Below are 26584 nucleotides of genomic sequence, written 5' to 3'. Positions count from 1 at the left end.
TCACTTTAGCCTGTCACTGTAATGTTTTCCATGCTCTTCTATTATCTTGTTTTTAAGAAGCTTCTCTTTGGCTTTAATCAAGACTTCTGAAATTTGACAATAGTTTCACATTTGATAAATAATATGTTAATATAATCATATGACTTTTCTCCTTTAAGCTATTTTAGCTCTAAAGCTTTTTGTTTTAAGCTCTTACCAGTTCACATAAAGATACTTCTTGGAATGATAACACTTTAGAGCTGAGCATGGCCATAACCTTCAGCTCACTGATATCACAGAAATCAGTAGGGGCTTGAAGATTCACCTCAGTGAGGGTGGAAGTGAGGGCGGGTAGAGCGCCAAAGACATAAAAAGATTCAGCTGAGAGAAGCCCCAGGTGGCTCTCACCTGCCTGCAGGTTGCAGGCTCCAGTGAAAGCAGACCACTCTCTTCATTTCCCCTTTGACCTTGCTCTTTCCTTTGGCTGCTAAGAACACCCTTCTAAACCCCGTAGTTTTGCTATCCAAATCTCTGCTCTTAGAAAATCCACCCATTCTTTAAGGTTCAAATTAAATATTACTTCCTCCCTCTGAGTCTTCCCAGGGACTCTCCCACCCCCAAACCCCTACTTCTTAAAGTCCCATCATTCTGTGTGCTGCACGTGCATTTTAAATTTCTCTCTGTGGCCCCAGGGCCTGGCAGAGTGCCTGGCATACAGCGGGTGCTCCAGAAATGCCCAGTGAAGGACTAATGGAATGAGAAAGGTCAGCCACCGCTCCATCTCCACGGCCCTTCCCGCGCAGCCAGGGTTCTGCAGGGTGGACTCCGGCTCGGCAGAGGGCATCCCAGACCCCTCACCAACCCCGGAAGCCAGGCTGCCTGCCATGGGAGGACTACACTTCCCAGCAATCCCAGGGAAAAGCGAAAACCCTTTGGCTTTGACAGCCACCACCACAAGTCTTTCCGCCTCCCCGGGCTGCCTGGGAGCTGGGAGCTGGGATTATGGTGGCCTGAGCAGCAAACGCAGCCGCAGGAGCCTGGAGCCCCTGACTCTTCCCCTGCCGCCGCCCCACCAGGAAGACCAGGAAAGCAGCTTCAGATCTGCCATGCCTGCCCCGCCCAGCCCCCCGGGGGGCCCGAGACGGCCTCTCCCGGACCGCCGCTGAGGCTGGACCACCAGCCAGATGTAGCCGGTCTCTGGAGCCGTCTCCTCCCCTTCTGTCTCTGAGGATCTCTCCTGTCTGATCCCCACCTCCTGGCCCAGGGGCCGGCCGAGGGGCCTGCAGGCTCTGGAGCCCTGATGCCTTCCTGCTCACTCTCCTGAGAAGCCACCTCTAGCACCCAGAGTTGGGGGCAGGACCCAGGGACGGACGTGGGCCAAAGTGAGCCCAGAGTGCCCCAAGGCCAGGGCCCACCATGGCCCAAGCACTGCCCTGGCTCCTTCTGTGGATGGGCTCCGGGGTGCTGCCTGCCCACGGCTCCCAGCCCGGCATCCGGCTGCCCTTGCGAAGCGGGCTGGGGGGTGCCCCCCTGGGGCTGCGGCTGCCCCGGGAGACCGACGAGGAGTCTGAGGAGCCCGGCCGGAGGGGCAGCTTTGTGGAGATGGTGGACAACCTGAGGGGCAAGTCCGGGCAGGGCTACTACGTGGAGATGACCGTGGGCAGCCCCCCACAGACGGTAAGGTTGCTGGGCCAGCACTGCCCTCGCTCCTCATAAGCCGAGGAAGAGAGGCTGGGGGTGTAGCATGCAGGGGGCTCCTGCTAAAACAGGGGCTGCAAGGTGCGGGCTGGAGGGATTCTCTCCCAAACATATCCTCTGGGATCATAGTGGCAGCAGTCAGCCCAAAAGCCCCGCTTCCCACTTCCCTTCCCCTCACAGGCTTTGACTGTCCTCCCCTCACTCCTAGTCTTATACACACACCCCTCAGGAAGGATTTGAGGGCAAGAAAAACACGTGGATGGGGAAGGCCTGATCTGGTGAAGAGTCCAAACCACAGGGGCTGAACAGGTGTCAGCCCACACCATGCCTGAGTCTCCCCACCCCTTTGCTCTGGGTCTTGGTCCCCCAATCTCAGCATCTAGGGTTCTGACCAAGGGATCCTGGCATGAGTTGGATCAGCGCTTTTCTCCCTCTGTCTGGGCGGCCGCAGGGCAGTGAAGCGAGGTTTCTTGTGACCTCCACTCTAGCCAGAAGCTGTGAGCTGAGTGTTGCCTTCCCCAGTCCCTCCTTCCTCCCCACCCCTTTGCAGCCTGCACTTCAGCCCCTCCCCCACCTGATGCCTCCCTGAGCACTGGCCAGAGGGAACTGAACTGAGCCTGGGGAAAGGACAGATCATAAATTGCATAGAGCGAAGGAGCCAGAACCCCCTTCTAAGCATGAGACTCTTTCCATGAGCTGATAGGTGCTTGAGGGTGGCAGCAATGGAGAAAACACTGCCTGCCAGATCCCCATGCCCTGTGCTTCCTGACAGTCCTCCAGGGTACCTCCTAGGTGGCCATGGAGGGTGCAACCTTTGCGCCTCTGCCTGGGTAGGAGTTGGCCACGAGCAGCCCTCCATGGGGTTGCTGTGGCTGACCTCTGTGAGCATTTGCCTCCTCAGTGGGGAGTCCTGGGCACGGGTAGCAGGATGGCTGAGTGTGTGCTGGTGAGTGTCACCTTGAATCTGAGCCACCCCCCTCCCCCGGATCTGTGTCTGGGAGGCTTGTCCTTGGGAGGGTCGGTGAAGGTGGGAGTGTGTCTATGGGCAGAGGGAACCGCTACACTTCCTGGACTTCTCAACAGCACTTGCACCAAATCTGGGGGAGAAGCACAGCCCCCACCTTTCCAATTACCTGATGGAAGCAAGACTTCCAAGGTCCATGCCACCCAGGCCTATCTTCCACCTCCCACCCCCCAGCGGATCCAAGGCTCTGGGCTCCCCCACTTACCCCTCCTCTTGCCTGTGCACTATAAACAGACTTGAGTCAGTAAAAGGACACAGTCTGAATCCAGGCCTCTAGCAGCCTGAGCCAACAGGAGGCCAGGTGTTGTGAGGGAGCAGGAAGCTGTGGGACCTGGTTTCTCTTTCCATTTCTGCTACTGATGTGCTGTGCAAATTGTGCATAGATCCTGTGACATGGACACAGGACAGGCTGTGGGACCAACAAGAGCTTCAGGGTCAGACAGACCCGGAATGCCAGCTCCACAACCCACAGCCTTTCCTTTTCCCAGCTGTGTGGCCTTGGGAAAATTATCTAACCTCTCTGAGGCTCTTGCTGTGTCTTTAAAATGGGTGATATGAGATCTCCTTTGCAAGGTGATGGTGAGGATTAACAGAGACTTTGTCGGTGAAAGCATCTTAAACAATGCACCTAGACATATACTTGACCTCCAGTAGATGTGAAATCACTTTCTTCTAACTTGCCTGGCCACTTCTGCCTCTTCTGTGTTCTGCAAGGAAGCATAAAACTTGAGTGTTCTGAGCCTCCACGTGTTACATGTAGAACGTGTAAATGGGGGGCCTATTAACCATACTTCCTTGGACCCTTGAGATAAAGTGTACACATTGACAGACAGCAATTTCCCAATAAATGTCAGCTCCTCCCCCTCCTTCCCAGGAGACTGGGAAAGTGGGCTTAAAGTTCAGCACCAGCGCACGGAGCCCACGGCAGATGGGGCAACTCTGGGGGTTGTCTTACAGCTCCCAGGCCAACACCGGCCAGTCTGCGCGCTCTTGGGTGACTTCAGTTCTCCCCCCAGCAGTCTGGGAGAAGGATGCCCTTTTTCCTGACCCTGGGGTTTGGAAGCACCAAATGAGAATGTGACAGGTACAGTGCCCTGAACAAGTAACTGTGAAACTTGGGGTGCACTTTCTGTGTGCCAGGCAACTAATTGCTGGGTTTGGGAGACTGAGACACAAAGAGACAGGAAATGTATTTTCTGCCTCAAAGAGCTTTAGTGTGGAAGTGAAAATTTAAGTCCCTGGAGGAGGAAATGGCAACCCACTCCAGTATTCTTGCCTGGAGAATCCCATGGATGGCAAAGCCTGGTGGGCTATGGTCCATAGGGTCACAGAAGAATCAGACACGACTGAAGCGACTTCGCACCATGCATCCATACCTAGGTCAGAATCGCAGGCTGAATCTCAGGTTTGAAAATTACTGATCTGTAATACAGTGGAGTAGATGCTGTAGGTGTTATTTGCTTTTAAAAAAAATTTTTTTTTTCCATCTACACTCTTCTGAGGGAGGGGTTCTTTTCTTCACTTTATTTATTTACTTTGGCCAAATCATATGGCATGTGGGATGTTAGTTCCCCAACCAGGGATTGAACCCATGACCGCTGCAGTGGAAGTATGGAGTCCTAACCACTGAACCACCAGGGAAGTCCCTATAGATGTCCCGGAGGAGGTAAAAATCAGGCAAGGTCTCACAGAGATGTGCTGTGAGCATTTGTGAGCATGGTCTTGAAGGATGGATAGGAGGGGCGAGACTGCTTCAGTGAAGAAAGGTCCCCCCAGACGGTGTGCTTCCCTTGTGTATCCACTCCTTCCCACCATCTCCCCCGAGACCAAGTGAGGACACAGTGAACGAGAGAATGAGTTGTATGTGTCTGGGTTTATGCGTGCTTGTTCAGGAGACAGTGAGAAACCCAGGCCAGACTTTGGTCTGCCAAAGCGAGGGGAGAATTGAATTTGTGCAGCAGAATGACAAAAGAAGCAATCTTTTAGAAAGAAACATTTGAAGTTTAGAAAGAATGGGACTGAGGGATGCAGGTAGCAGGAGGCTGTATCACAAAGGTCCAAGTGTGGAGGGCTGTGACAAGGATGGCGTGAGGCTGTAAGCAGGGGAAATGGGAAGGAGACCGGGCTGCAAGGGACGGTGTGAAGCAGTTAGACCAGACTTGGTAACAGTGGTGTGAGGGTGAGGAAGAAGGTGTCAAAGATGATTTCAAGATTCCCATCTGGGATGAATTAGAAAATGACAAGACCATTTGTGAGAAAGCTGGCAGCCGGGGATGGTTTAGAAGTGCGGATATACGAATATATCTTTGTATTTATGGTTACAGTTTATAAAAGTTTTAAAATAAACTCTATATAGATTATTTTGTTCCTTCCAGTGATTCCTGCATTATATAAAAAGGTCTTAACCATTTTAAGATTCTAGCAGAAGAAATGGGGACTGAAAAATAACTAGCCAGTTGGCTGGTCAGTAAACTGGACCCTGTCTCACCCTTGACTTCCCTCTCAGCCTTGCGTGTGTGCTGTGCCAAGTCACTTCAGTTGTGGCCGACTCTTTGCAGCCCTATGGACTGTAGCCCGCCAGGCTCCTCTGTCCACGGGGTTCTCCAGGCAAGAATACTGGACTGGGTTGTCATGCCCTCCTCCAGGGGACCTTCCCAACGAAGGGATCAAACCCGCGTCTCTTATGTCTCTTGCATTGGCAGATGGATTCTTTACCATTAGTCCTACCTGGGAAAGCCCTACTCAGCCTTACTACCTACCTATTTGTGTATCTTGAAGGAGAAGAGAGTTTATTAGAGAGTTTATTAGAGAGCCCGCTTCCATTTTCTAATCTCCCTTACTGTATTCATCGGCATATGTCACTGTGTTTGTGACATAAAAATTTCATAAAACACCTAGCTCTTGAGGACAATGTCCTTTTTAATTGATTATTTTTCTGCAGGATTTCATTTCTCCTTAGCTAATATCTATGATAGCATCATACTCAGAAAAGGCACCTAGAAAGTGTTCAGCAAATGAATAAATAAAGTGTAAGACTTCTAAGTAGAACTGTGGATGAGCCATTGTAAGTGCAGGGCTGGAGCTCTTTGAGAAAGCATTTTCATTCTCTTCGCTTCAATGAAAGAATGTCATCTCATTGGAAAGGTATGCATATCACCATCCAAACACAGGCTCATAATTTAACCGTTAGGATTGAAGTCTGGTGGTGGTCAATTTTCAGTTTAACCAATATTTGTTGAACACTGACCACGTACAAAAGAGAAGGATATGTCGGTCTTAGTCCTTGGAGCACTCATGATTCGGTGTAAGACCCAGATACGTAAGTGCCTAAATATCACGTAAGACCAAGTACACTTGGTACAATGAGAAGTTAGCTCTCTGGTGGTCCAGTGGTTAAAACTCCACACTTACACTTCAGGGGGAGTGGGTTTGCTCCCTGGTTGGGAATTCTGCATGCTGCAAGGTACGGCCAAAAAAAAAAACACAGAAGAACAGTGAGTCTTAGAAGTATACAGAAAGCAGCGGCTACTTCTGACAGTGTTAGGAAAGGCTTGCTAGAAAAGGTAGCATTTGAATATGGCCTAGAAAAATGAGAAAGCTTTGCTATTTGGAGAGTGGTTGGGGAGAAAAACTTCAAAAAGAGAGCCATGAGCTATGCTAAGAAGCTGGAAGTTGTGATAAGGATGCTGTGAGGCTGACTGGGGGTTGGGCTTCATTCTGGAGGCAGCAGAGAGACAGTCTAGTGAATTTTGGTTCCAGGAAAACATTTCCAGGCTGGAGAATAACTTGGATGGTCTAGAATCCAAGAAGAGGATCTCAGTTAGGACACATGGGTCTGAAAGAAGATGTGAAGGAGAAGTCTTCAGAGAGATGGCATCACCTGTCAGGTCAACCGGATGTTCCTTGCCCCTGGCAGGGGAGAGGGAAGAGAAGTGCACTTCCTTTGAACTTCTCTGACTGTGTTTGTGTCAGGGTACACAACAAAAGGAACAAGCTTTCAAAGCACAATGTGCTTCCCAGATGGTTTAGTGGTAAACAATCTGTTTGTAATGCAGGAAATGCAGGAGACAGGTTGGATCCCTGGGTCAGGAAGATCCCCTTGAGGAGAAAGTGGCAACCCATTCCAGTATGCTTGCCTGGAAAATCCCATGAACAGAGGAGCCTGGCAGACTATAGCCCATGAAGTTGTAAAAGATTCAGACATGACTGAGCAATTGGGCACGTTTAAAGCACAGTACAGTTTACCAAAATTCCGTGTTTATTATTATGCTTTCATTACACAGGCAAGGTATTAGCATGTCCCTTTTGGGGAGGAGGAAACTGAGGCTCAAAGAGATTAAGTGGTTTGCTCCAAGTTATTCAGTTATGGAAGAACAGAGCTGGATTCAAATCCTGATCTTTGGATTCCAACTCCACATACTTGGCTCTTTCCAGCACTCTATAGTCTGGGACATGTTGGTTGACTTTGAGATGCCAGTGGACAATTCTTGTGGATGCAACCAGCTGAGAATGAAAGTGAAAATGTTAGTCACTCAGTCGTGTCTGACTCTTTGTGACCCCATGGACTGTAGCCCACCAGTCTCCTCTGTCCATAGGATTCTCCAGGCAAGAATACTGGAGTGGGTTGCCATTCCCTTCTCCAGGGGATTTTTTTGACCTAGGGATTGAACCCAGGTCTCCTGCACTGCAGGCAGATTCTTTACTATCTGAGCCATCGGGGAAGCCCTCAGCTGAGAACGGGGATCTGGAAACCAGGAGAGAAGTTGGGACTGGACAGGAAGAGTTGAGGATCACCTGCAGAGAGGTAGCTATGGAAGTCAAATTAGCAAACAGACTTATTCTTTGAGAGAATGGAGAGAGAAGAGAGAAATGATTAGGGGAAGAATATTAGGTACAGAGATTAAGAGAGCAAAGAAAAGTAATCAGAAAAATAGAAAACTACAAGTGGGACTTCCCTAATGGTCCAGTGACTAAGACTCTGTGCTCCCAATGCAGGGGGCCCGTGTTTGGTCACTGGTCAGGGAACTAGGTCCCACATGCTACAATGAAGACTGAAGATCCTGAGTATTGCAAAGACCAGCATGGCCAAGTAAATGAATATTTTTAAAAAGAAAGAAAGAAAACTATGACGATTCAGGATCTCAAAACCCATGAAGGGACTTCCCTGGTGGTCCAGTGGCTAAGACTCCATACTCCCAATGCAGGGGGCCAGGGCTCGATCCCTGGTGAAGGAACTAGGTCCCACATGCTGCAACTAAGACCAAGGGCAGACAAATAAATACTTAAAAAAACAAAAACCATGAAGGCACGAAGTGGTTTTCCTGACCCCTCCCTAGAATGATTTTCAAACTGTGATTTGTGGGATTCTGTAACAGGACCTCAAGGGTGAGGGAGAGGTTAGGAGACAGGTAAGCAGGCAGACCCTGTACCTTCCACCTTTCCACTCACCAGGCATGCCCCCCGTCCCACCTGCCTCCAAGTCTCCCAGGCCTCTCAGCATAGGTCAGTTTTGTTTTTCAACAGTGGAATTCCAGGTTTGGTTGATTGACTGGCAGATTGAGTTAAAAGGTTGAAAATTAAATTAATTAAGATTAATTAAAAGGTTGAAAACTTTTGAACTCAAAGAACCACCCTCTAAGTTAGACAACCCTGAAACCCAACAACCCCAGACAGTGTTGGCCTCAGCACTGGGAGGCGACCTCCAGATTGGGGTTTGGGCTTCAACTATACATAAGCCTCTGCTAGGATTCTCAGGCTGTCCTTTCACACCTGTCTCCTCCTTCACCTCCCCAGGTCTGGAAGGAAAGAGTTCAGAGCTGGGAGTGGGAGGCATTGAGAAAGACTGTGTCCTCTTACTAAGGTAGGCAGTCAGGAGCCCTTCTTGGATATCTCTGGTAAAAAGCTAAGCAGAAAACTGTGGTTAAAAATCCAGGAAGAGAAACATCCCTCAGGAAAGCTTCCTCCCTGACATCTAACTTCTCTGTCTGCTGGGAGCCACCTGGCTTGGGGGCCTGGGCAGTGGGGAGTTCTGGAAACAGACCACTTTCCTGGTCCTAGAGTTCCCTGGGCTTCTCCTGGCAGGAGGGGCCCAGTGGCTACCCTGCCTGCTGACCACTGTTACCCCACCAAGTACAGGCTGGACTTCTTGGTCGGCCTCTCGGGATTGGGGAACGCTACCAATTGTTCGACTCCAGCACCTGTGGAGTTTTCACCAGATAGCCCAAGGCCTGAACCCTGGTGTCTCCTTATGGCTCGAGCAAACAGACCTATGTAGGGAACATAACTGGGCACCATGGGGGAAAGCAGGTATATGCCAGAGATCAGCTTCATTTTCACTTGATAGACTCCGAGATGATTACAGCCCCTGTCAGCTGCGGATGGGATGAGGTTAGACAACAGAAAGAACACACCATCTGACAATAAGCAGGCAGCAGTGGCTGTGATGCCCTCAGAGTAGGATTTCCTAAGTGGGTTTCGTGGAGACTGAAGGTGCTAAAAAGACACTTTGAGGCAAGGAGGGGATGGAGTTACAGGAAGTAAAAATCTCTCTTCCAACCACAGCATTTTTGCTTTTTTCTCTTTGATAGACTGGAATACTGCATGAGATTGGGAAAAGCTTCTGTTGCTTAAAAAAAAAATTTGAAAACCATTGTCTTAGATCTGTTGTTTCAGAATAGTAAGCATATATGTTTTTTGACCATTTACATTTATCATCGCATTTGAATAGGTAGCACTGATAAATATTAGTTGAGCTGGATTTGAGCCTGGGGGAAATCGAACAGCCTGTCTAAAGTGGGAAGTGTACCCTTAGGGTTTGGGGTGACCCGGCCTCCTTGCGATTCCTTTAAAAACAAGACCAAGGAGTCTGCTTGCTCCCAGGTATCGATTGCCAGCTTCAGCCTGGAGAGCGAAGTAGAAGAAGAGGATGTCTGGGACAGGAGTCCATTTCTATCCGGTCAGCTGACTTGGTCAAGGTGGGAGGCACCTGGATGGGACAGAATTGCCAGACTCAGTTAGAGGCAGGAGCTGTGTGCTGCGCTGGCCCTCTGCCATGCCCAGCTGCTGACTTGCTCCTTGTGTCCTTCCTTGCCCCTCTCTCTCAGCCTTGGGCAAACTTAGGTCTGGGGATATCCACTTAGGGAAGCAGACGAAGCTGACTCAGAAGCCTCTGGGACCAGCAAGTCCTGAAGTCACTCCAATTGCTCTAAGAACCTGGGCAGCTACTCTGTCAGTTTCATGGGTATGGTGGGCATCCACTGTTATCATCAGCATACACAGTATCTGACTGGAAATCATCCCTGAAAGGACCCTAGGGAGAACTTACAGCAAGAATCTATAGTCCCAGAAACCTGCACCAAATGAGGCAATTATGATTACAGTTACAGTTTAAGAAAAATCGTTACAGAGCACCTACTAAGGGCTAGGTAAGAACTAGATAATAAGCTCAGAAACATGCTCCCTGCCCTTGTGGAGCTCGCCATGTGTGGGACAGCCAGCCATCGGATAAATGGTTTCAAGTTGGATGAGGGGGTAGATGGAGCAGCATGTGTTCTTGAGGACCTGTGAGAGTCCAGGCTGGGCTGGGGCATCAGGGCAAGACCGTTGGGGAAAAGAACGTTTAAATGGTGACTTGGAAGTTGAGCAGAAGTTTGACAAAACAGGGAGAGAACATTTCAGGCAAAGGGAAGGGACTGTGCGCAGGTGACAGATGGTTGTTCTCCTGTGAAACTTGAGACCCATGATGAGAGAGGGGGAGAGAAAAGGGATGGCATTTGGAGCTGACTTGTGGGTGGTTAGGCGCCCCCGAAGTCAAGGGTCTCAGGATTTAATTCAGGAAGTTTTGTTATCAGTTATCTGATGCAGCGTAACAAAGTAAAACAAGAGTCATCGTCTCAGGATTCTGTGGGTTGGTTGTGGTTCTCCAGCAGGGCTTACCTGGGCTCCTCACGTGGCTGGTGGGTCAGCTGGGGGCCAGATGAAGCTGGGCCGGCTGGACCTCCTCCTCCATGAAGTCTTTCAACCTCAAGGAGGCAAGACAGAGCCTCCTCACGTACAATCTCAGGGCCACACCCCAGGAGGCCAGTGCCCTCCCCACCCAGTGCGCACACACTTATACCTCTGCTTTTCTCCTTTGTTGATGTCCCATTGGTCAAATCAAATAATGTGGCCAAGTCCGGCATCAAAGTTACGGGGGATCACACAAGGGCAGGGACACAGCAGGTAGGATTCACTAGTGAAACAATCTGCCTTTCCTTTCCAAATGAGAGAGACAGGAATGTCAAGGAGATGAAAGAGCAGACTCTCACGGGTGGGCAGAACCGAATGACCCAAGCTTTGTGGCTCGTGTGTGTGCGCTCAGTCGCTTCAGTCACGTCTGACTGTGCAACCCCAGGGACTGTAGCCCGCCAGACTCCTCTGACCATGGGGTTCTCCAGACACGATTCTCCACAGAATACCGGAGTGGATTGCCATGCCCTCCTATAGGGGAACTTCCTGTTGCAGGGATCGAACCCACGTCCCCTTTGTCTCCTGCATTGGCAGTGGGCTCTTTACCACTAGAGCCACCTGGGAAGGCTTGTGTGCAACAGGGGTCAAATCCTTACTTACCCTCAATCTCAGTTTTCTCCTCTGTGAAATGGAAGAAAGGCTCCTACATCTCAACCAAGAGGCTTGTGATACAAGAATATAAGGGCTCTTCCCCATAAACTCAGGCCGACACAGAAGGAAACAATTTCCTTTAGCAGAAAGAATCAGAGTTACAGCCCCCTCCCAGAGGTATGCAAAAGTGGTAAGACCCTAGCGAAGGCTGCCAAGGAAAGTTGTGTTTGTTTGGCCAGAACAATAACTCTTAATAACTGGAGAACTCTCAGAATGAGAACAAGCTCCCTTCTCTCCAGGCAAGTAGACAGATGACTCCTGAAGGTTCTTTTCATCCAGAAGAATGGAAGCAACTCCCATCTGCTAGTGAGAGCAGGGGCCAAGACAGGTGGGATTTGGGGGACAAGGAGTTTACCCTGATCTCACCAGCTCCATGCCTGTCTCATCATCCAAGATCACTGCTGCAAACCCCTCTAGGGGAGCCTTGCCAGTAGAGCAGAATGGGCAGGTGCATTGGTCCCTGAAGGGCTTGTTAGCACTTCCCTGTGAAGCTACCGGCCCTCAAAGGCCCCCAGGGGCATGCTTGTTTGTTAAGTGATTGGCACTGACCTCGTCCTGACCCCAAGCTGCAGCCCTCTGGGCATCCCAAGGCCAGAGCTACAGAGACTTCTGAGTTGACCTGGCCCCAAGCAAAGAGGAAGATGTAAGATGATTCAAGGACTCCAGGCTGCCGGTCAAACCAGTAGGCCTGGTGAGAGGAAGGCAGGTCTGAGCTAGAGCCACACCTATAATCTAAAAATACCCACAGTTTGGGGGCCACTGAGAGATCCCTCCCTCACCCTGAAAATAGGGTAGGTTAGCTCTTTCCCTTTTTTCCTCTAACCATTCATTAATTCAAGGAATACTTATGAGAATTTCCCTGGTGGTTCAGTGGCTGACTCAAATGCAGGGGGCCTGGGTTTGATCCCTGGTCAGGGAACTAGATCCCGCCTGCCACAACTAAGACCCAGCACAGCCAATAAATAAATAAGATATGCTTATTGCTAGGCACTGTGATATGCACTGGGGACACAATGGAGATTAAAAAAAAAATTAGATACAAGGAAAGGTGAGATTCAGTGGCAAGTCCTATGGAAGCATCTTAACAAGAAAATATGACCTGGTCTTTCTCCTTGAGGAAGACCCTTTTGAGCTCAGACTGAAGGATGATGAGTAGACAGAACTGCAAGTGGAAAGGAGGATGGTCCATGTAGAGTGAATGACCCACGCAGCAGTCTTTGAGGAGGGACCATGGCTGATTGGAGGACCTGAAATGGGGCCACTGTGGCTGGTGGGAAGCATGGGACAAGCTAGGCTGGCTACAAGGAGGCAGGGTTGGACCATGAAGGGCTCTATAGGAAACATTAAAGCTTTAAATCTTTATCATAATAGCAAAAGGAAAACCATTGACATGGGAGGGTAACTTGCTCACATCTACACTCTGGAAAGAACATTAGCCACAGTACAGAAACAAGTTGGCGAGATCAAGGGTAGACGTACCAGGACCAGTTGAGAAGCTATTGTGATATTCTAGGATGAGATGAGAGCTCTGCCAGGGGTAGCAAAAGAGTTGGCAAGAAGTGAATACTTTCAGAGGCCTTTAAGCTTAACTGGACAGGACTCGTTGATGCCTTGGATAGAGATGTGAAGAGGAAGGTGTTAGGATGTCTCTGAAGCTGCTCACTTATGGAACAGATGGATGGTGACTAACAGAGGAAACTGGAGAAAAGACAGATGGGCAGGACCAGGTAAGGTCAGCCCTGGCCATCTCGAAGTTCAGGTGTCTTTGAGGCAGTTCAACAAAGAGTAAGAACCTGGAGCTTTAAGTTCGGGAGTCACAGGGATATAGGTGGTGATTGCAGCCGCTGCCATGGATGAGATGTCCTGCGGACAGAGCAGGGTGGGAAAGGAAGTGGACCAAAGCCCAGGCCTTGACGTGAGCCTGCAGAGTAGACAGAAGATCCATCAGAGGCGGGAAGAAAGTATGCGACAGGGCAACAGGGAATAGTGTTTCAAGGAGGGAGGGGGCCTTCCCTGGTGGTCCAGTGGCTAAGACTCCAAGCTCCCAGTGCAGGGGGCCCAGCTTCCATCCCCAGTTGGGGAACTAGCTCCCATATGCCTCAACCAAGACTGGTACGGTCAAATAAAAAATAACTATTACGGAGGGAGGGGTCAGCAGCATTGAATGTTCTAGAGAAGTCAAGTGAGATGACGATTGATTTGAAAACAGTCTTTTGTATTTGCTGATGTGAAGTCCTTGGTAACCGTAGTAAGGGCTGTGCTAGAGTGGAGGAAGGGATAGAGGCAAGACTCAGTTTGAGGATGGGTTGCGGAATGAGTAGGAGGTGGAGAAATGAAGACAGCTTGTCCGATAACTTTGGTTGTGAAGGGAGAGGAGAGAGAGGGTGACTGGAGGCGGGTGTGAGAGTAAAGATTTTTTTTTAATGAAGGGACAAGCATTTATAAATGCCAATAGGAAGAATCGCAGATTTGGGGGTGGGGGTAGGGTGGCGTGAGAGTTGAATCCTCCAGAGCTAGGAGGAGGGTCCACTGAGAGGCAGGACACAGCACAGCAAGGACAGATGGAATGATAGTCGTGGGGGGTGGGGGGGTCCATCTGGATGCCCCTATTTGGTGAAATAAGAGGGGAGGGCGTTAGCTAAGATCTGGCTGCATGTAAAGCCTCCCCTTTCAGGCTGCCCAGGGGACTCATGATAGAGATGTGGGAAGGACAGGACCAAATTCACCTCTCAGAAGCAGGATCACAGTGCAGAGGGCAAACTGACAGGACATTTGCTTGGGAGGAAATGGCAACTGTTTATTTTGGTTTCCCCCTTTTTTGTGAAGGGTGCAGAGGGGGAGGCGGGGAGAGCAGTGGGAGCCTGAATTCCTGGTGTGGGGGGTTGTTAGAGGGAGGGGGAGGGAGTGGAGGGAGTCTTGCCTTCCTGGGCAGAGTGGGGAGACCTTCCTCAGGTGAGGAGAAAGGCTAGGACTGGAAGGGCACCAGGAGAGACGGGGCCCTCCAGGCTGGGAAGGGAAGGAACTGCAGAGAGGGCTCTTCCCTCTGCAGGAGAGAGATTTGGAGTGGGGAGGCCTGAAGCCCCCAGATAAGGCTGCCATTCCAGGGTCAAGGGTGGTTGGTTTCCCTTAGGGCTGGCCAGGTGCCCGTACTCCACCCCAACCCCCCAACCAACCACGGGCACCAGCTTGTGGAGACCCTCTTTCTTTGGGGTCCAGTGGTAACAGGGATCCCTGTAAACCTGAGGCCAGCCCCCAGGATGGAGACCAGAGTCCTGGCAGGTGGGGGACGGCGTCCTGAGGAGTGGGTGGGTGAAGCAGCCTTTTTAATCATTAACCTGGTTGATTGAAATCTGAACTGCTGTGCCTCCCGCTTTATTGATTCTCTCTGAAAGCGCAGCATCTGGGGGCTGGAGGCTGCTAAGAGACCAGGGAGAGGGACAGAGGGGAGAGGTAGGCGCTGGGCTGGGGGGATGAGAAGAAAGGAGAGCCAGGCCAGGAGTTGGGGCTGGGAAGGGGGAGGAGGTGGGGTCTGAGGGCTGGGCAAGCGGGCGCTGGGGGAGGTATAGTCACCAGAGCCCCAGAGGACCATTGAGAGCAGGAAGAAGCCAAAGAACCAGATGGTGCGGGAAACACAGTGACCTGCCCAGGGTGACAAGGTCAGAGCCTGCACCACAGCCGAGGTCAGCTGACTTCAGGGCACTGAGGAGAAGCGATACAGAAATGGAGGGCCCCAAGGTCGGGGGAGGAGCTGAGGCGAAGGGCACAGTAAGCCGCCAAGAGAGGATTGCCTTGACAGATCACTGTGCTCCTGAGGACCAGGGCCTTTCCTTTGTGCCTGTGAGGATGGAGGAGACACCAAAAAATGGCTGACCCCCCGAGGAGGGGTTAGGCCATCTCGGGAGGAAGAAGGATGAGGCGGAAGAGACGAAGACGGAGCCGCGCAGCGAGGACCGGCAGGACGACAGCTGTCTGTCTGTGCTGAGCCAACACCGGGCCTGAGAGGTGGCTTTTCACCAGGGCCGCACACGGGACTCCCGGCTCCCCAGTACCTCCCCGGTGGGACTCCTACGTCTGGGTCCCCTCTGAGACAGAGGGGATCGCTTCGTGAGGAGCTCTATCCTGGCAGGCAGGGTCAGAAACATGTGGTCTCCCTGTTCCATCCTGGTGCCCACAGCGCCCCTGGCCAGTGTCAGCTCCGAGAACAGCTGGTCTCTGAGCCGGGAGGGGGACGAGCCAGGCTGCCTGCCGGTGACGTGCCCCCTAGAACCAGAGATGAGGGGAAAGGGCAAGCTCTGCAGACAGGCTGGGCCAGAACCCAGGGTGAGGAAGGGCATCTGATGGCAGAAACGGGAATGGAAACATACACGCGCCAGTGACGTGGCTCTGATGACACAGAAAACGTTCCAGTCCTGCAGAGAAGACAGAAGCAGACACAAGGCTTCTGAGGCTGTGAGGAGGCTGTCACAGGACGCCACCCTGTGTCTGTGGTCCTGGTACTAACAGGGGCCAGTCTGTCCAGTCCTGCATCTGGGAGCTTCACCCTGGACACTCCAAAGGGAGACCACGTGGCTGGGGCGGGCGGGGGGTGCAGGACAGAGCAACGGAGGGAGTGAGTCCAGGCCTCCTGTCCTAGCATCTTCCTCTCCCTTTTCTCTGGCAGCTCAACATCCTGGTGGACACAGGCAGCAGTAACTTCGCAGTAGGGGCTGCCCCCCACCCTTTCCTGCACCGCTACTACCAGAGGCAGCTGTGAGTACCAGGGAGAGCAAGGGGGAGGGCCCTTTCCCAAAGATCCAGGGCCAAGGAGGGTCTGGGATGGAGGAGCTGCAGGGAGAAGGACCAGCTCCCCAGACAGTGACCCAGTGACAGGAGGGAGAGGGGGAGTAGAAAAGCTGGGTGGAATGGTAAGTTAAGGGGTGGCCAGGACACGCTCCAGTTCTGAGACAGGGCAACTTCCTGGGGGAGGGAGAGCAGCCCCAAAACTCACAGTACAATCTCGGGGTCCCCTGTCTCCCCGCCTTAACTGCGGGGTGTGGGGGCTCCATCCCACAGACCTCAGTGGCTCTCGTTTTCCGACACCCATCTAAGTCGAGGCTGAGCACGCTGCAGTGACAGCTTCCTTTGCGGTGTCCTCACCTGACACAGTGCAAGGAAGCGAAGGACAAGCCTTCCACAATCCCACTGCCTGACCTGGTCATCAGGGACTGAAAGCTAAATGCTTCCCTGTGCATCCCCAGAGTTGCAGCTGGACTTGACTAATGGGTGGGAGGGACAGTAGAAGTGGGCTTTTAAGGTATGAGGGGCAGTGAGGGGTGATCTGGGAGCCCCTTTAACAGAAGAGCAGGAAGTGGGGTATCTGTGTGTGAAAACATATGAGAGGAGACTGACATCCCATCCCTGGACTTGTAGGCAGATGCCAAAGCCGCCTTCTCAGGCCCCTCCCCTTTAACTTTCCAACCTCAAGAAAGCAGTCAGGGAAGGGGGCGTGGTCAGGATGAGTGAAGGAGCATTCATTCCAGATCTGTGTCCCCTTGCTGCCCCATGACTTACACACAAGCCCTGGTCAGTGTGATCCCACACAGGTGGGGAGACTCAGGGTGATGAGCAACTTTCCTCCAAGGGCTGTGCCTTGCCTACCCACACTGCTGAGGTGCCTGTGCAAACCCTGTCCTTGGACGAACTTGCTGAAGAGATTCCACACTCACCCCGCCTGGTACTTTCTCTACCACTCAGATGGTACCACCAGGTCCCAAGGCAGCAAGAGTCAATGGCTCCTTTTCTTTAGGAGTGAGATAAGGTCGGGGGGTGAGAGGTGGGAGATGCTTGCTAGCTGTCCCTTCCGCAGCAGCAGGCACAATACACAAAGCCTAGGCTTGTTCTTGCAGGGCCAGAGCTCCAGATCTAGGAATATGAGCTGTGGACACAGGAGAGCGAGCCCCAAGCAAGGTCACTTGACATTCTGTTCTCAGTGAATCATCTACGGATGCTCTGTGGAGCAGCCTGACAGCAGCGTGCAGATACCTGGGATGAGATTAGGCACCAGGGAGTAGGTAGGATGCTGGATCCCTACTGGTTATGGTTATGCACCCACAGATCTCTGCCTCCTTTGCACAGGTCCAGCACGTACCGGGACCTCCGGAAGGGCGTGTATGTGCCCTACACCCAGGGCAAGTGGGAGGGGGAGCTGGGTACCGACCTGGTGAGCATCCCCCACGGCCCCAACGTCACCGTGCGTGCCAACATTGCTGCCATCACAGAATCAGACAAGTTCTTCATCAATGGCTCCAACTGGGAAGGCATCCTGGGGTTAGCCTATGCGGAGATCGCCCGGGTGAGAGGAACAAGGCACTCTGTCTGCACGCTGTACAGGGACAGAGTTGGAGGAGAGGGGTGGGAGGGGACTGAGGAAGGGAGGGAAACAAATCCGTTTAAAGAGCTGCTTGACAGGGGACAGGGTGGCAGTCTGAACTTGATCCCTACAGAGGGCTGAACTATGCTGACAGGTAGAGGAACAGGCTGTTTTTTCTACTGACTCTCGGATCTTTAGAATAAGAGAGGCCCCCATAACTCTGAGACAGGTTAAGCAGATGGGAATCATCGATCCTGTAGATCTTTCCTGTTTGCACTGCCAGTGTGCCTGCTGTCCCTCTCACCACCAAATCTCAGTACCTTAAGATGGTCTTTTCCCGGAACACCCTCCCAAGTTTTGCTTTTGCCCCTGCCCCGCTCCTCTTTCCACCGGGGCCCTCTGAGCCAGGACTCACTCCTTGTCTCTCTCTGGCACAGCCTGATGACTCCCTGGAGCCGTTCTTTGACTCCCTGGTGAAGCAGACCCACGTGCCCAATCTCTTCTCACTGCAGCTCTGTGGTGCTGGCTTCCCCCTCAACCAGTCGGAAGCGCTGGCCTCAGTTGGAGGGAGCATGGTGAGTAGGTCCTAGGAGAGGGGAGCCCCCTTGCTTCCCGCCCTCTGAGGCTCCACCACAGCCTTGGGCTCCACTACTAAGAATCAAGAGAAACCTCTGTATAGTCCCCACCTCCACTTTTCTTCTTCCACCCTTGTCTTCTCTGCATCCTTCCAGAAAGGATTTGAGGCTCCTATGGTAAACTCGGAAAGGAGGAGAGAGGATTAGGAAAACTTCAAAGGAAGTAATAATAAGGCCTCTCAAATCAAGACAATTCAGTCTGATGATCAGAAGGCAGAGATGTAAGGAGTTTAAAAGTCCATTTATTAATTAATTAGGACAACTGGTGAATGGTTCTCTATCTCCAACAAGCAGAGAAAATAAAACTTGTAATAGAAGCAAGTTATCATTCACTCCACATTTATTGCGCCAGTTTAGGTTTAAATAACTTTATATCAAGGGTTGTGTGATTCTGAAACAAGTAATTAAAAATTCTGGAACGCCTCCTCCCCTGAATACATCCTTGACACACTGAAGAGAGTATCGATCGCTTTAGGACGGGGTCTGATTAGATGCAGGAAAATGAGAAAGCAGATGTGCAGAGGGATTTGCCCTGCTGCCCCCTCAACCCCGAAATGGCTGCTCCTACTGCTGGCACTCTGGGTGACTTGCTGTCCTTCTGTGTCGGCTCATGGGTACTTCCTTTTTTTCCCCTAGATCATTGGGGGTATCGACCACTCGCTGTACACCGGCAGCCTCTGGTATACTCCCATTAGGCGGGAGTGGTATTATGAGGTGATCATTGTACGGGTGGAGATCAATGGACAGGATCTGAAAATGGACTGCAAGGAGGTAACAAAACCCAGGGGGAAGCAGGGAGAGGTAAGCGGGAGCAACAGAGCATGAGGCCAGACCCTGAGTTATGAGGCTGGGAGGATAAAGGCAGAGGGGCAGGACCTGCAGGAGGGCTGGGGGCTGAGCGTGGGACTGCCAGGAACTTAAAGGTCACAGCGGGATCAGAGATTTAACGTGGGACCAGGGCCCACATGGGTTAACGTCTGGTAAGGAAGAAGCACGTCTTGCTCTGTGACCCTGGGCGAGTGGTCCGAGAGGCAGAGTGCCACGATGCTGTGGAAGGCTCTGGCTTCAGAGTCAGAGCCTTGGTTTCTAGCTCTGGTCTAGCTACGTGCCCTCAGGCAAGTCACTATTCTGTGTTTCAATTTCCTTATCTGCAAAATGGAAGTAAAAACAGCTTTTTCAAAGACTGTGGTGAAAACAGAGAAAATGAATAAAGTGTTTATCCCAGTGCTTGACACACGGCAGGACCCAGCAGCTGAACTATTTGGGCATTCCTGACCTAGATTCTTAATGTACATTAAGTTAGAACAGATACAGATGTATTATGAAAAGTTAAAAGTATTATACAAGACGTTTTTATTTTCAAGATTTGGAGAATGTCTACCCACCTAAGAAAACACGAGTTAACGTTTACTGACTGCTTCCTATATGCCGGGCACAATTCTCAGCACTTCAAATATATTAATTTATTTAATGCTTATAGTAACTCTTTGAGGTAGGTACTTTTATTATCCTCATGTTACAGATGAGGAAACTGAGGCACAGATGTTCAGTAACTTGCCCAAAGAGATCCACCAAAGAAGTGGCAAAGCCAGGATGCCAACCCAGGAAGGACCCCAAGTAGTCAGACTCACCCCTCCAATTTTGGCCAATGCCTGGCATCAAAAAGGCTTTTGATATGCTAACCTCTTTTCTCCCTCTCAGTACAACTATGACAAGAGCATCGTCGACAGTGGCACCACCAACCTTCGATTACCCAAGAAAGTGTTCGAAGCTGCTGTCAAATCCATCAAAGCAGCCTCCTCGGTCAGTGGGAGTAAGGACAGGGATACAAAAGATAACAGTGTCATGGAAAGTCACGAGGGCCACAGTCCTCCACAAGAGCCAAGACGCCTACCCTCAGACCCCTCTACTTAGATCACTTAAAAGTGGTTCTCTTCCATGGGCCTCAGTCTGTTCGCACACAGTCTCCCTGGTCAGTTTTAGCCTTCACTCTTGCTCTCTTCCTCTAATCCCTGGGTTTTGGCTTAGCTTCCCTCGGTTTAGGTACTTCACGGAAAAGCACATCTAGGGCCCAGTAAGTGTGATCTGAAAACGGGAGGGGCGAGGTGGTCTCACTGTTATCCCTTTCTTGCCAACACAGACGGAGAAGTTCCCAGACGGATTCTGGCTAGGGGAGCAGCTGGTGTGCTGGCAAGCAGGCACCACCCCGTGGAACATTTTCCCAGTCATCTCACTCTACCTAATGGGCGAGGTCACCAACCAGTCCTTCCGCATCACCATCCTTCCACAGGTATGTCCCTAGCCGTGATCAGTGGGGTCCCAGGACGAGAACAAAGAAGACTAAGAGATAGTCAGCAGGCCTGGCTTCCTGGAACTCGGAAGACAAAACAGATGAGGGCCCAGTGGTAAAGGGCTCTGGGAGAAACCAGACCCATGGAGCTCAGGGACGGCCAAGGCAAACGCAGCCTAAGGGTATCGACACCAAGAAGGCAGAGCTGGTGTGGGAGAGAGGAAAACATGAACTCTCACCCTGTGACTGCTTATCCTCAGCAATACCTGCGGCCCGTGGAAGATGTGGCCACCTCCCAAGACGACTGTTACAAGTTCGCCATTTCACAGTCGTCCACCGGCACTGTCATGGGAGCGGTCATCATGGAGGGCTTCTACGTTGTCTTTGATCGGGCCCGGAAACGAATCGGCTTTGCTGTCAGTGCTTGCCATGGTGAGAGCACCAGGGATGGGGGTGTGGGGTCAGTCTGTTCTCCCTGTCCAGCGGTGAGGGCACCAGGCCCCTATCCGTCTGGGAGGGAGGTACCTCAAGCCAGAGGCCACACATTGTGTAAAAGCTAGTGTCTGTGCTTGTGCTTTTCTTGTGGTCACTTGGCGTGGTGACCCCTGCCTGGACTGGCAACCTCTGTTGGAGACTCGGAGCAGTAACATTTGCTCCGGCACCCCGGAAAGCTCTAGATCCACAGGCAGTGGGTTGGGCCAGCGGTGACCCTGTCAGCTGCCATAAGCCAGAGCTGAGCATGACTAGCAGGGGCTTGCCACTGAGTTTCAGCAGGAGCAGGTGAGTTTACTAAGTGTGGGGCTGGCTTTTTGGTCAACTTAGAATGACTGGATTTTAGGTATCATTCCTACTGGACAGGGAGACAGGAAAAGGTTGCTGCCCTCAATGACCTGGCGGGGAGAGCCGTGCCTCCACTAGCAGTGGCTGTCTGTCCTGCTCCTAAGCATCACCCGGAAGGGAGATTCTACAGCCTCCTCAAGGGCTGGTTTCAAGGCCTGTCCCAGGAAGCTCGTTCTGCTGTGTAACCCTAGCTGCTTTGTGACTCACATATGCCCTTTCCCCAGTGCATGATGAGTTCAGGACAGCAGCGGTGGAGGGCCCCTTCGTCACCCCCGACATGGAAGACTGTGGCTACAACATCCCGCAGACGGACGAGTCGACCCTCATGACCATAGCCTACGTCATGGCTGCCATCTGCGCGCTCTTCATGCTGCCCCTCTGCCTGATGGTGTGCCAGTGGCGCTGCCTCCGCTGCCTCCGCCACCAGCACGACGACTTTGCTGACGACATCTCCCTGCTGAAGTGAGGAGGCGTGCGGGCAGGAGAGAGACACCACCGAACCGCAGCTGGTGGCTCACCCTGGCCACGAGGAGGAGACATGGATGGCACCTGCGGCCAGGGCACCTCAAGAGCCTCGCCCACCCACCAATGCCTCTGTCTTGACAGAGAAGAAGGAAAAGCTGGCAAGGTGGGTTGCAGGGACTGCACCTGTAGGAACCAGGACGGGGAAGAAAGAAGTACTCTGACAGCGGGAATACTCTTGGTCACCTCAGACTTGAGTTGGGAAATCCTGCTGCTTGAAACTTCAGCCCTGAACCTTTGACCACCATCCCTTTACAGAGTCTCCAACCCAAAGTATTCTCTTTTTTACTTCTGGAAGTAAGGTGACCTCCCCCCGCCCCGCCCAACAGGTATCTCTACAGTACCCTGGCAGAGCAAGGGCCAATCTTGTTTCCCTGCTGGCCAGTCAGTGGGAACGGATGGATGCACAGGTTGCTATTTGCTTTAGAGATAGGGACTGTATAGACAAACCTAACCTTGGTGCAAAGACTGCCTCTTGAATTAAAAAAAAAATTAAAACACAATTTGTACAAATAATTTGTACAAATGGGGGTGGCTGGACGAGGAGACAGAGAGGGAGTGCAAAGACAGGGACAGCTGGGATCAGCGCTAGGCAAGGTTAGAAAGCAGCTGCTCGCCAGGCCGTTTTAGACAGCATCTCCAAGACAGAGCCCATCTTCTAGGATGGGTGTTGCTTCCCAGCGTCTTCTTTTCTGTGGTTGCAGCCGGACCAAAAGTGCGATGGGAAAAAGGGCTTCTCTAGCCAAAAAGCTCTTTTTAGCTCTCTTAAAGGAAAAGTGCCCACTAAAAGGTTCCATCTGACAAATGAGTTTCTACCTTATTAATTCCTTGTCCCTACCTGAACCCTCTAGTCTACATGTGATAGGCAGCAATGAAACATCCTCAACCCCAGGAGCCCCAGATGCCCTATGGGAAATCAACCAGAGAGAGCAAATACAATAGGCTGCACTTTGTCTTCCTGGCTGCCTGTTCACCCCACCCCCGCCCAAGCCCCATTCCTCCGGAGCTTCACAGCTGAGGTGCTAAGAGCAGATAGGAGTCCTCCCCTCCTAATCCTTGAAAGCAGAATCCTGGAGATTCATTCGACAGGTACAGAGTTGATGCTCTATACCCCTGCCTGGGTTTCTTTCTGTTCAGCTGTAAGTGGCAGTTAAGATCTTGACATAATCAGAGCAGCTTCATTGCCTTCTCACCCTCTCAAGGTCGCCCTCGTTTATTTGGCTAAGGCATCCCACAGTGGCACTAGTATTATGCCAAGAGTGTCAGGAACACAGGGCTTTTTGGCTCCAGCAGCATCACCTTCAGGAACTAGGCTGCGTGGAGAAAGGATGGCAGCCCCCAGGCTTTCTGATTCCTTTCACCACAAGAGTCCCTTGAAGGACGCCATCCTTGGCCCCATCCTGCTCTTTACACCCCACTCCTCATACGACTTGGGCACCCAGGCTGGTTCTTGGGCCAGGCAGTGGGGACCAAGTTCATTTCCTCCCTATCAGTTCTAAGCCAGTCGACTAGACCAGTGTTAGTGGGAAGAGCTGCATTCTCTGACTGTTCCACTGGATCCTATTCCTATCTGGTCAACACACTGCTTCCAGGTATGGGACCTGCAGAGAGTGGAAATACCTGCAGAAGAGGCAGAGGGAAACACAAGGAGGGCCTCGGGAGATCCTGGCCTCAGTCAGCTGCCCACAAGCCATAAACCAATAAAACAAGAATACTGAGTCACAGTTTTTTATCTCAGTCCTCTTCATTCCCACTGCACTTGATGCTGCTCTGGCTGGCTGGGAACACCCCATGACCACAGAGACTGACAGGAAGATTGGAGACTGTCCACTTCCAGTTCCGAACTTACTGTGTAAATAAACTTCCAGAATTGCTTCTATGAAATGAAAATGCCACGTTCTGCTTTATAATTCTTGACCCATGCTGGGGAAAACTGGCTTTCCCCAGCTCTTTCCAGGGCATAAAACTCAACCCCTTCATTAGTAAGACTCATTGTCCGACTTTTTTCTTTAAAAGAGAAAACTTGTACTTATTTTTCTTTTCATGGTTTCTTCCTTTCTTACCCTGAAACCATGAACTCTGAAGTGTAAAAAAAATCTTGACCACAGCTTCTTGCTTGTAAAAATATGTATTATATATTTCTATTTTTAAATCTACGCCAGAAAAATGACTGTGCCATCTCCACTCACTGCATCAGGGGCCTTCCCCATGGGTCTGCATGGCTTGTACCAGTGCAGGCCAGGGGACAGAGGGAAAAGGGAGAACAACGGTGGCCAAAACCTAAGTGTTGCTTTTGGATGGATCCTGAACAAGAAAGCAGAGAGCGATGATGAGGCCTGGCCCCCACGCACAACCTCCACCACACTGTCCCCCTGTGGCAGCCGGCTTTCCAGGGGCTTTCATTAGGAAGCAGTTAAGCCCCCTATCCCCTTCTTCTTTCTCTTTACAGCTCTGACGTCAAGAATTTGTGGGAAAGAAACAGAATATTCTTCATACCTATTTCTAATTTCTAAATTTTCATGGGATATTGAAAAATACAGCAAAAGGCCCGAAGGCTGCTGCAAAGTTGAGGGGAGATAAAATCTGAAGATTACAAGATAAAAAATGAATCCCTCCCCCAAGTGAAAAAAACAAAGGAACTGGTCTTCCACATTGCCACCTTCCCTGTTCATGACAGCTGCCAAACGGGAGACATTAATATGTCATTAACCAAAGAAAGTGGGTCATCTGACCTCTACAGTGGGGAGTGTTCAGGCCATTTCAATCACCCTACGAGATGCCAAGGAGATCCCGGGAAATCCAACTCCTTATACTGATGCCAGTCAGTAAACCTGGGCAAGTGAGACAAGAGAGGAGAAAAAGTCTGTTCATGACCTGACAGGCCAGGGTGGAAGACAAAGTAGGAAGCATCACATAAACACAGAGGAGAGAGTTATTTGCTCTGACAGGAAAAGTCTCTGCTACCCTCAAAAGTACTGCCAGTGCCAGTAAGCATTTCCAGGTCCAAGAATGGGAAAAATTCAGCTGTTGGTAATATAATAATATCCTTTCTCTGGAGCTAATTTTTTATTAATGCTTAATTTTTACATGGGCTTTCCTGGTAGCTCAGCTGGTAAAGAATCCGCCTGCAATGCGTGAGACCCTGATTCAATTCCTGGGTTGGGAAGATCCCCTGGAGAAGGGATAGGCTACCCACTCCAGTATTCTTGGGCTTCCCTGGTGGCTCAGCTGGTAAAGAATCTGCCTGAAGTCATTTCCTTTAAGAGTAAAGATAAAAGGATAGGAAAAAATTCAAAGCTCTAATAGAAACTCAACTTTCCCAAGTATAAACCTAGGAACTGGAAGGGCTCAGTAAGAAGAGGTGGAAAAATGACTCAGTTCCAACTAGCTATCCACGGAACAAATGACTTATAAACTTGAAATCTAATCTACCTTATTCATATTACTTTGGTCTCCATTTTCTCCCTAACAGGAAACATGTTCCCCTAGCTTTCTGGCTTCAAAAATTCAAACCTATATCCCATGATCATTCTGAAAGTAATTTTGCACAGACATCTCCTCACCCCAGTGCCTGCCTGGAACTCACTCAAGGTCACCAAACAACTTGGTTGTGAACCAACCGCCTTAACCTTCAGGGGGAAGAGGGAATAGCTAGACCAGGAAACCATAAGTGAAGGGGAAGAGGTGAGGACTTCACAAGCTTGGTCTGTGAGAGCTTGATCAGAAGCCAAGACAGTGGTGGAAACGGAGGGTGTGGCCCAGAACAGACCTGTGGGCTGTGCTAGCTTCTAAAGAGATGACTACCCAGGAAGCAGGGTGGACAGAAGTCTGTGGGAGGCATGGGGGCAATGGGACCTGGTTACACTGTTATTCTTGGACTGTGAATTTTGCTGATGTAAAACAGACTATTCTGTAAATCTAATGTCATGTACAAATAATGAGTGTTAACACAGTAAAACATTCAAAATGAAAAGTCAAACTGTCAGGGTTACATCTTGTTTTCCTCAATCAGTCTCATTTTCTCCATTTGGAGGAGAGAGGCTGAACAGCACTGAGGCTTCCGGAGGCTTTCAGTGAGCAAGGCATCTGGCTGAACAGCAGGTGAGCACCAGGGTTCAAATCTGCATACATGAGCCTTAAGAAAATGGACTAGAGGCTGAGCCAAACCAAAGCAGGGTGACCGTAAAGCAAGAGTAGCTTCCTAGCTGGTTTTTTACGTGTATCTGAAAACAGCCCTAGGCAGGAATATCGTAATTTCAAGGCCAAATGAAACATCACCTTACCTATAATCTGCTTCCCCCAGAGGACCTGCAAGGTGAGGGGGACAGACCATTTCTGCGTAATATACATACTTTCATTTACGAACATTTGAATACAGACTTTCTATACACACATTACCTATATAATAAAAATGTACATGGCATGAGTATATGTCACTGTATAAATATAGAGTTTTAGAAATCTGGAACCCGCGCATCCTGTTCACATCAGTTTCTCCTCTTCATCCTCCCCAGTCAGGTCCGTCATTTAAGAGTTGGACAAAAGGGACAAGTGTCATTTGTGTTGGTCTGGGCCCAGAATTTGATACA

At 50.8% G+C, this 26584-nt stretch overlaps 2 protein-coding genes across 9 annotated transcripts in view; one reads left to right on the top strand and one right to left on the bottom strand.

Annotated features, from left to right (window-relative positions):
- The first annotated feature begins 929 nt into the window (after positions 1–929).
- Positions 930–25974, top strand: BACE1 (beta-secretase 1). Of its 3 annotated transcripts, none has more exons than XM_004016055.5 (9): positions 930–1656; positions 16020–16108; positions 17474–17690; positions 18146–18283; positions 18980–19114; positions 20045–20146; positions 20484–20633; positions 20894–21065; positions 21698–25974. In XM_004016055.5, exons 1-9 carry the CDS (start codon positions 1396–1398, stop codon positions 21937–21939), a joined length of 1506 nt encoding a protein of 501 aa, XP_004016104.1. In that variant the 5' UTR covers positions 930–1395; the 3' UTR covers positions 21940–25974. The 3 variants fall into 3 exon arrangements, with proteins under 3 accessions (XP_004016104.1, XP_060255698.1, XP_060255699.1); XM_060399715.1 differs by lacking the exon at positions 930–1656 and adding an exon at positions 14734–14809; XM_060399716.1 differs by lacking the exon at positions 930–1656 and adding an exon at positions 14734–15361.
- Positions 18566–26584, bottom strand: part of RNF214 (ring finger protein 214) — a 54319-nt gene continuing 46300 nt past the window's right edge. For all 6 annotated transcript variants that reach the window (XM_015100936.4, XM_060399714.1, XM_015100935.4 and 3 more), the window contains exon 15: positions 18566–26584. In XM_015100936.4, coding sequence (XP_014956422.1) covers positions 26519–26584 — 66 coding nt within the window. In that variant the 3' untranslated portion in view covers positions 18566–26518.

Source organism: Ovis aries, chromosome 15 (genome assembly GCF_016772045.2).
Source record: "Ovis aries strain OAR_USU_Benz2616 breed Rambouillet chromosome 15, ARS-UI_Ramb_v3.0, whole genome shotgun sequence".
Classification (NCBI taxonomy): domain Eukaryota; kingdom Metazoa; phylum Chordata; class Mammalia; order Artiodactyla; family Bovidae; genus Ovis; species Ovis aries.
This window is presented reverse-complemented; position numbering and strand designations above follow the sequence as displayed.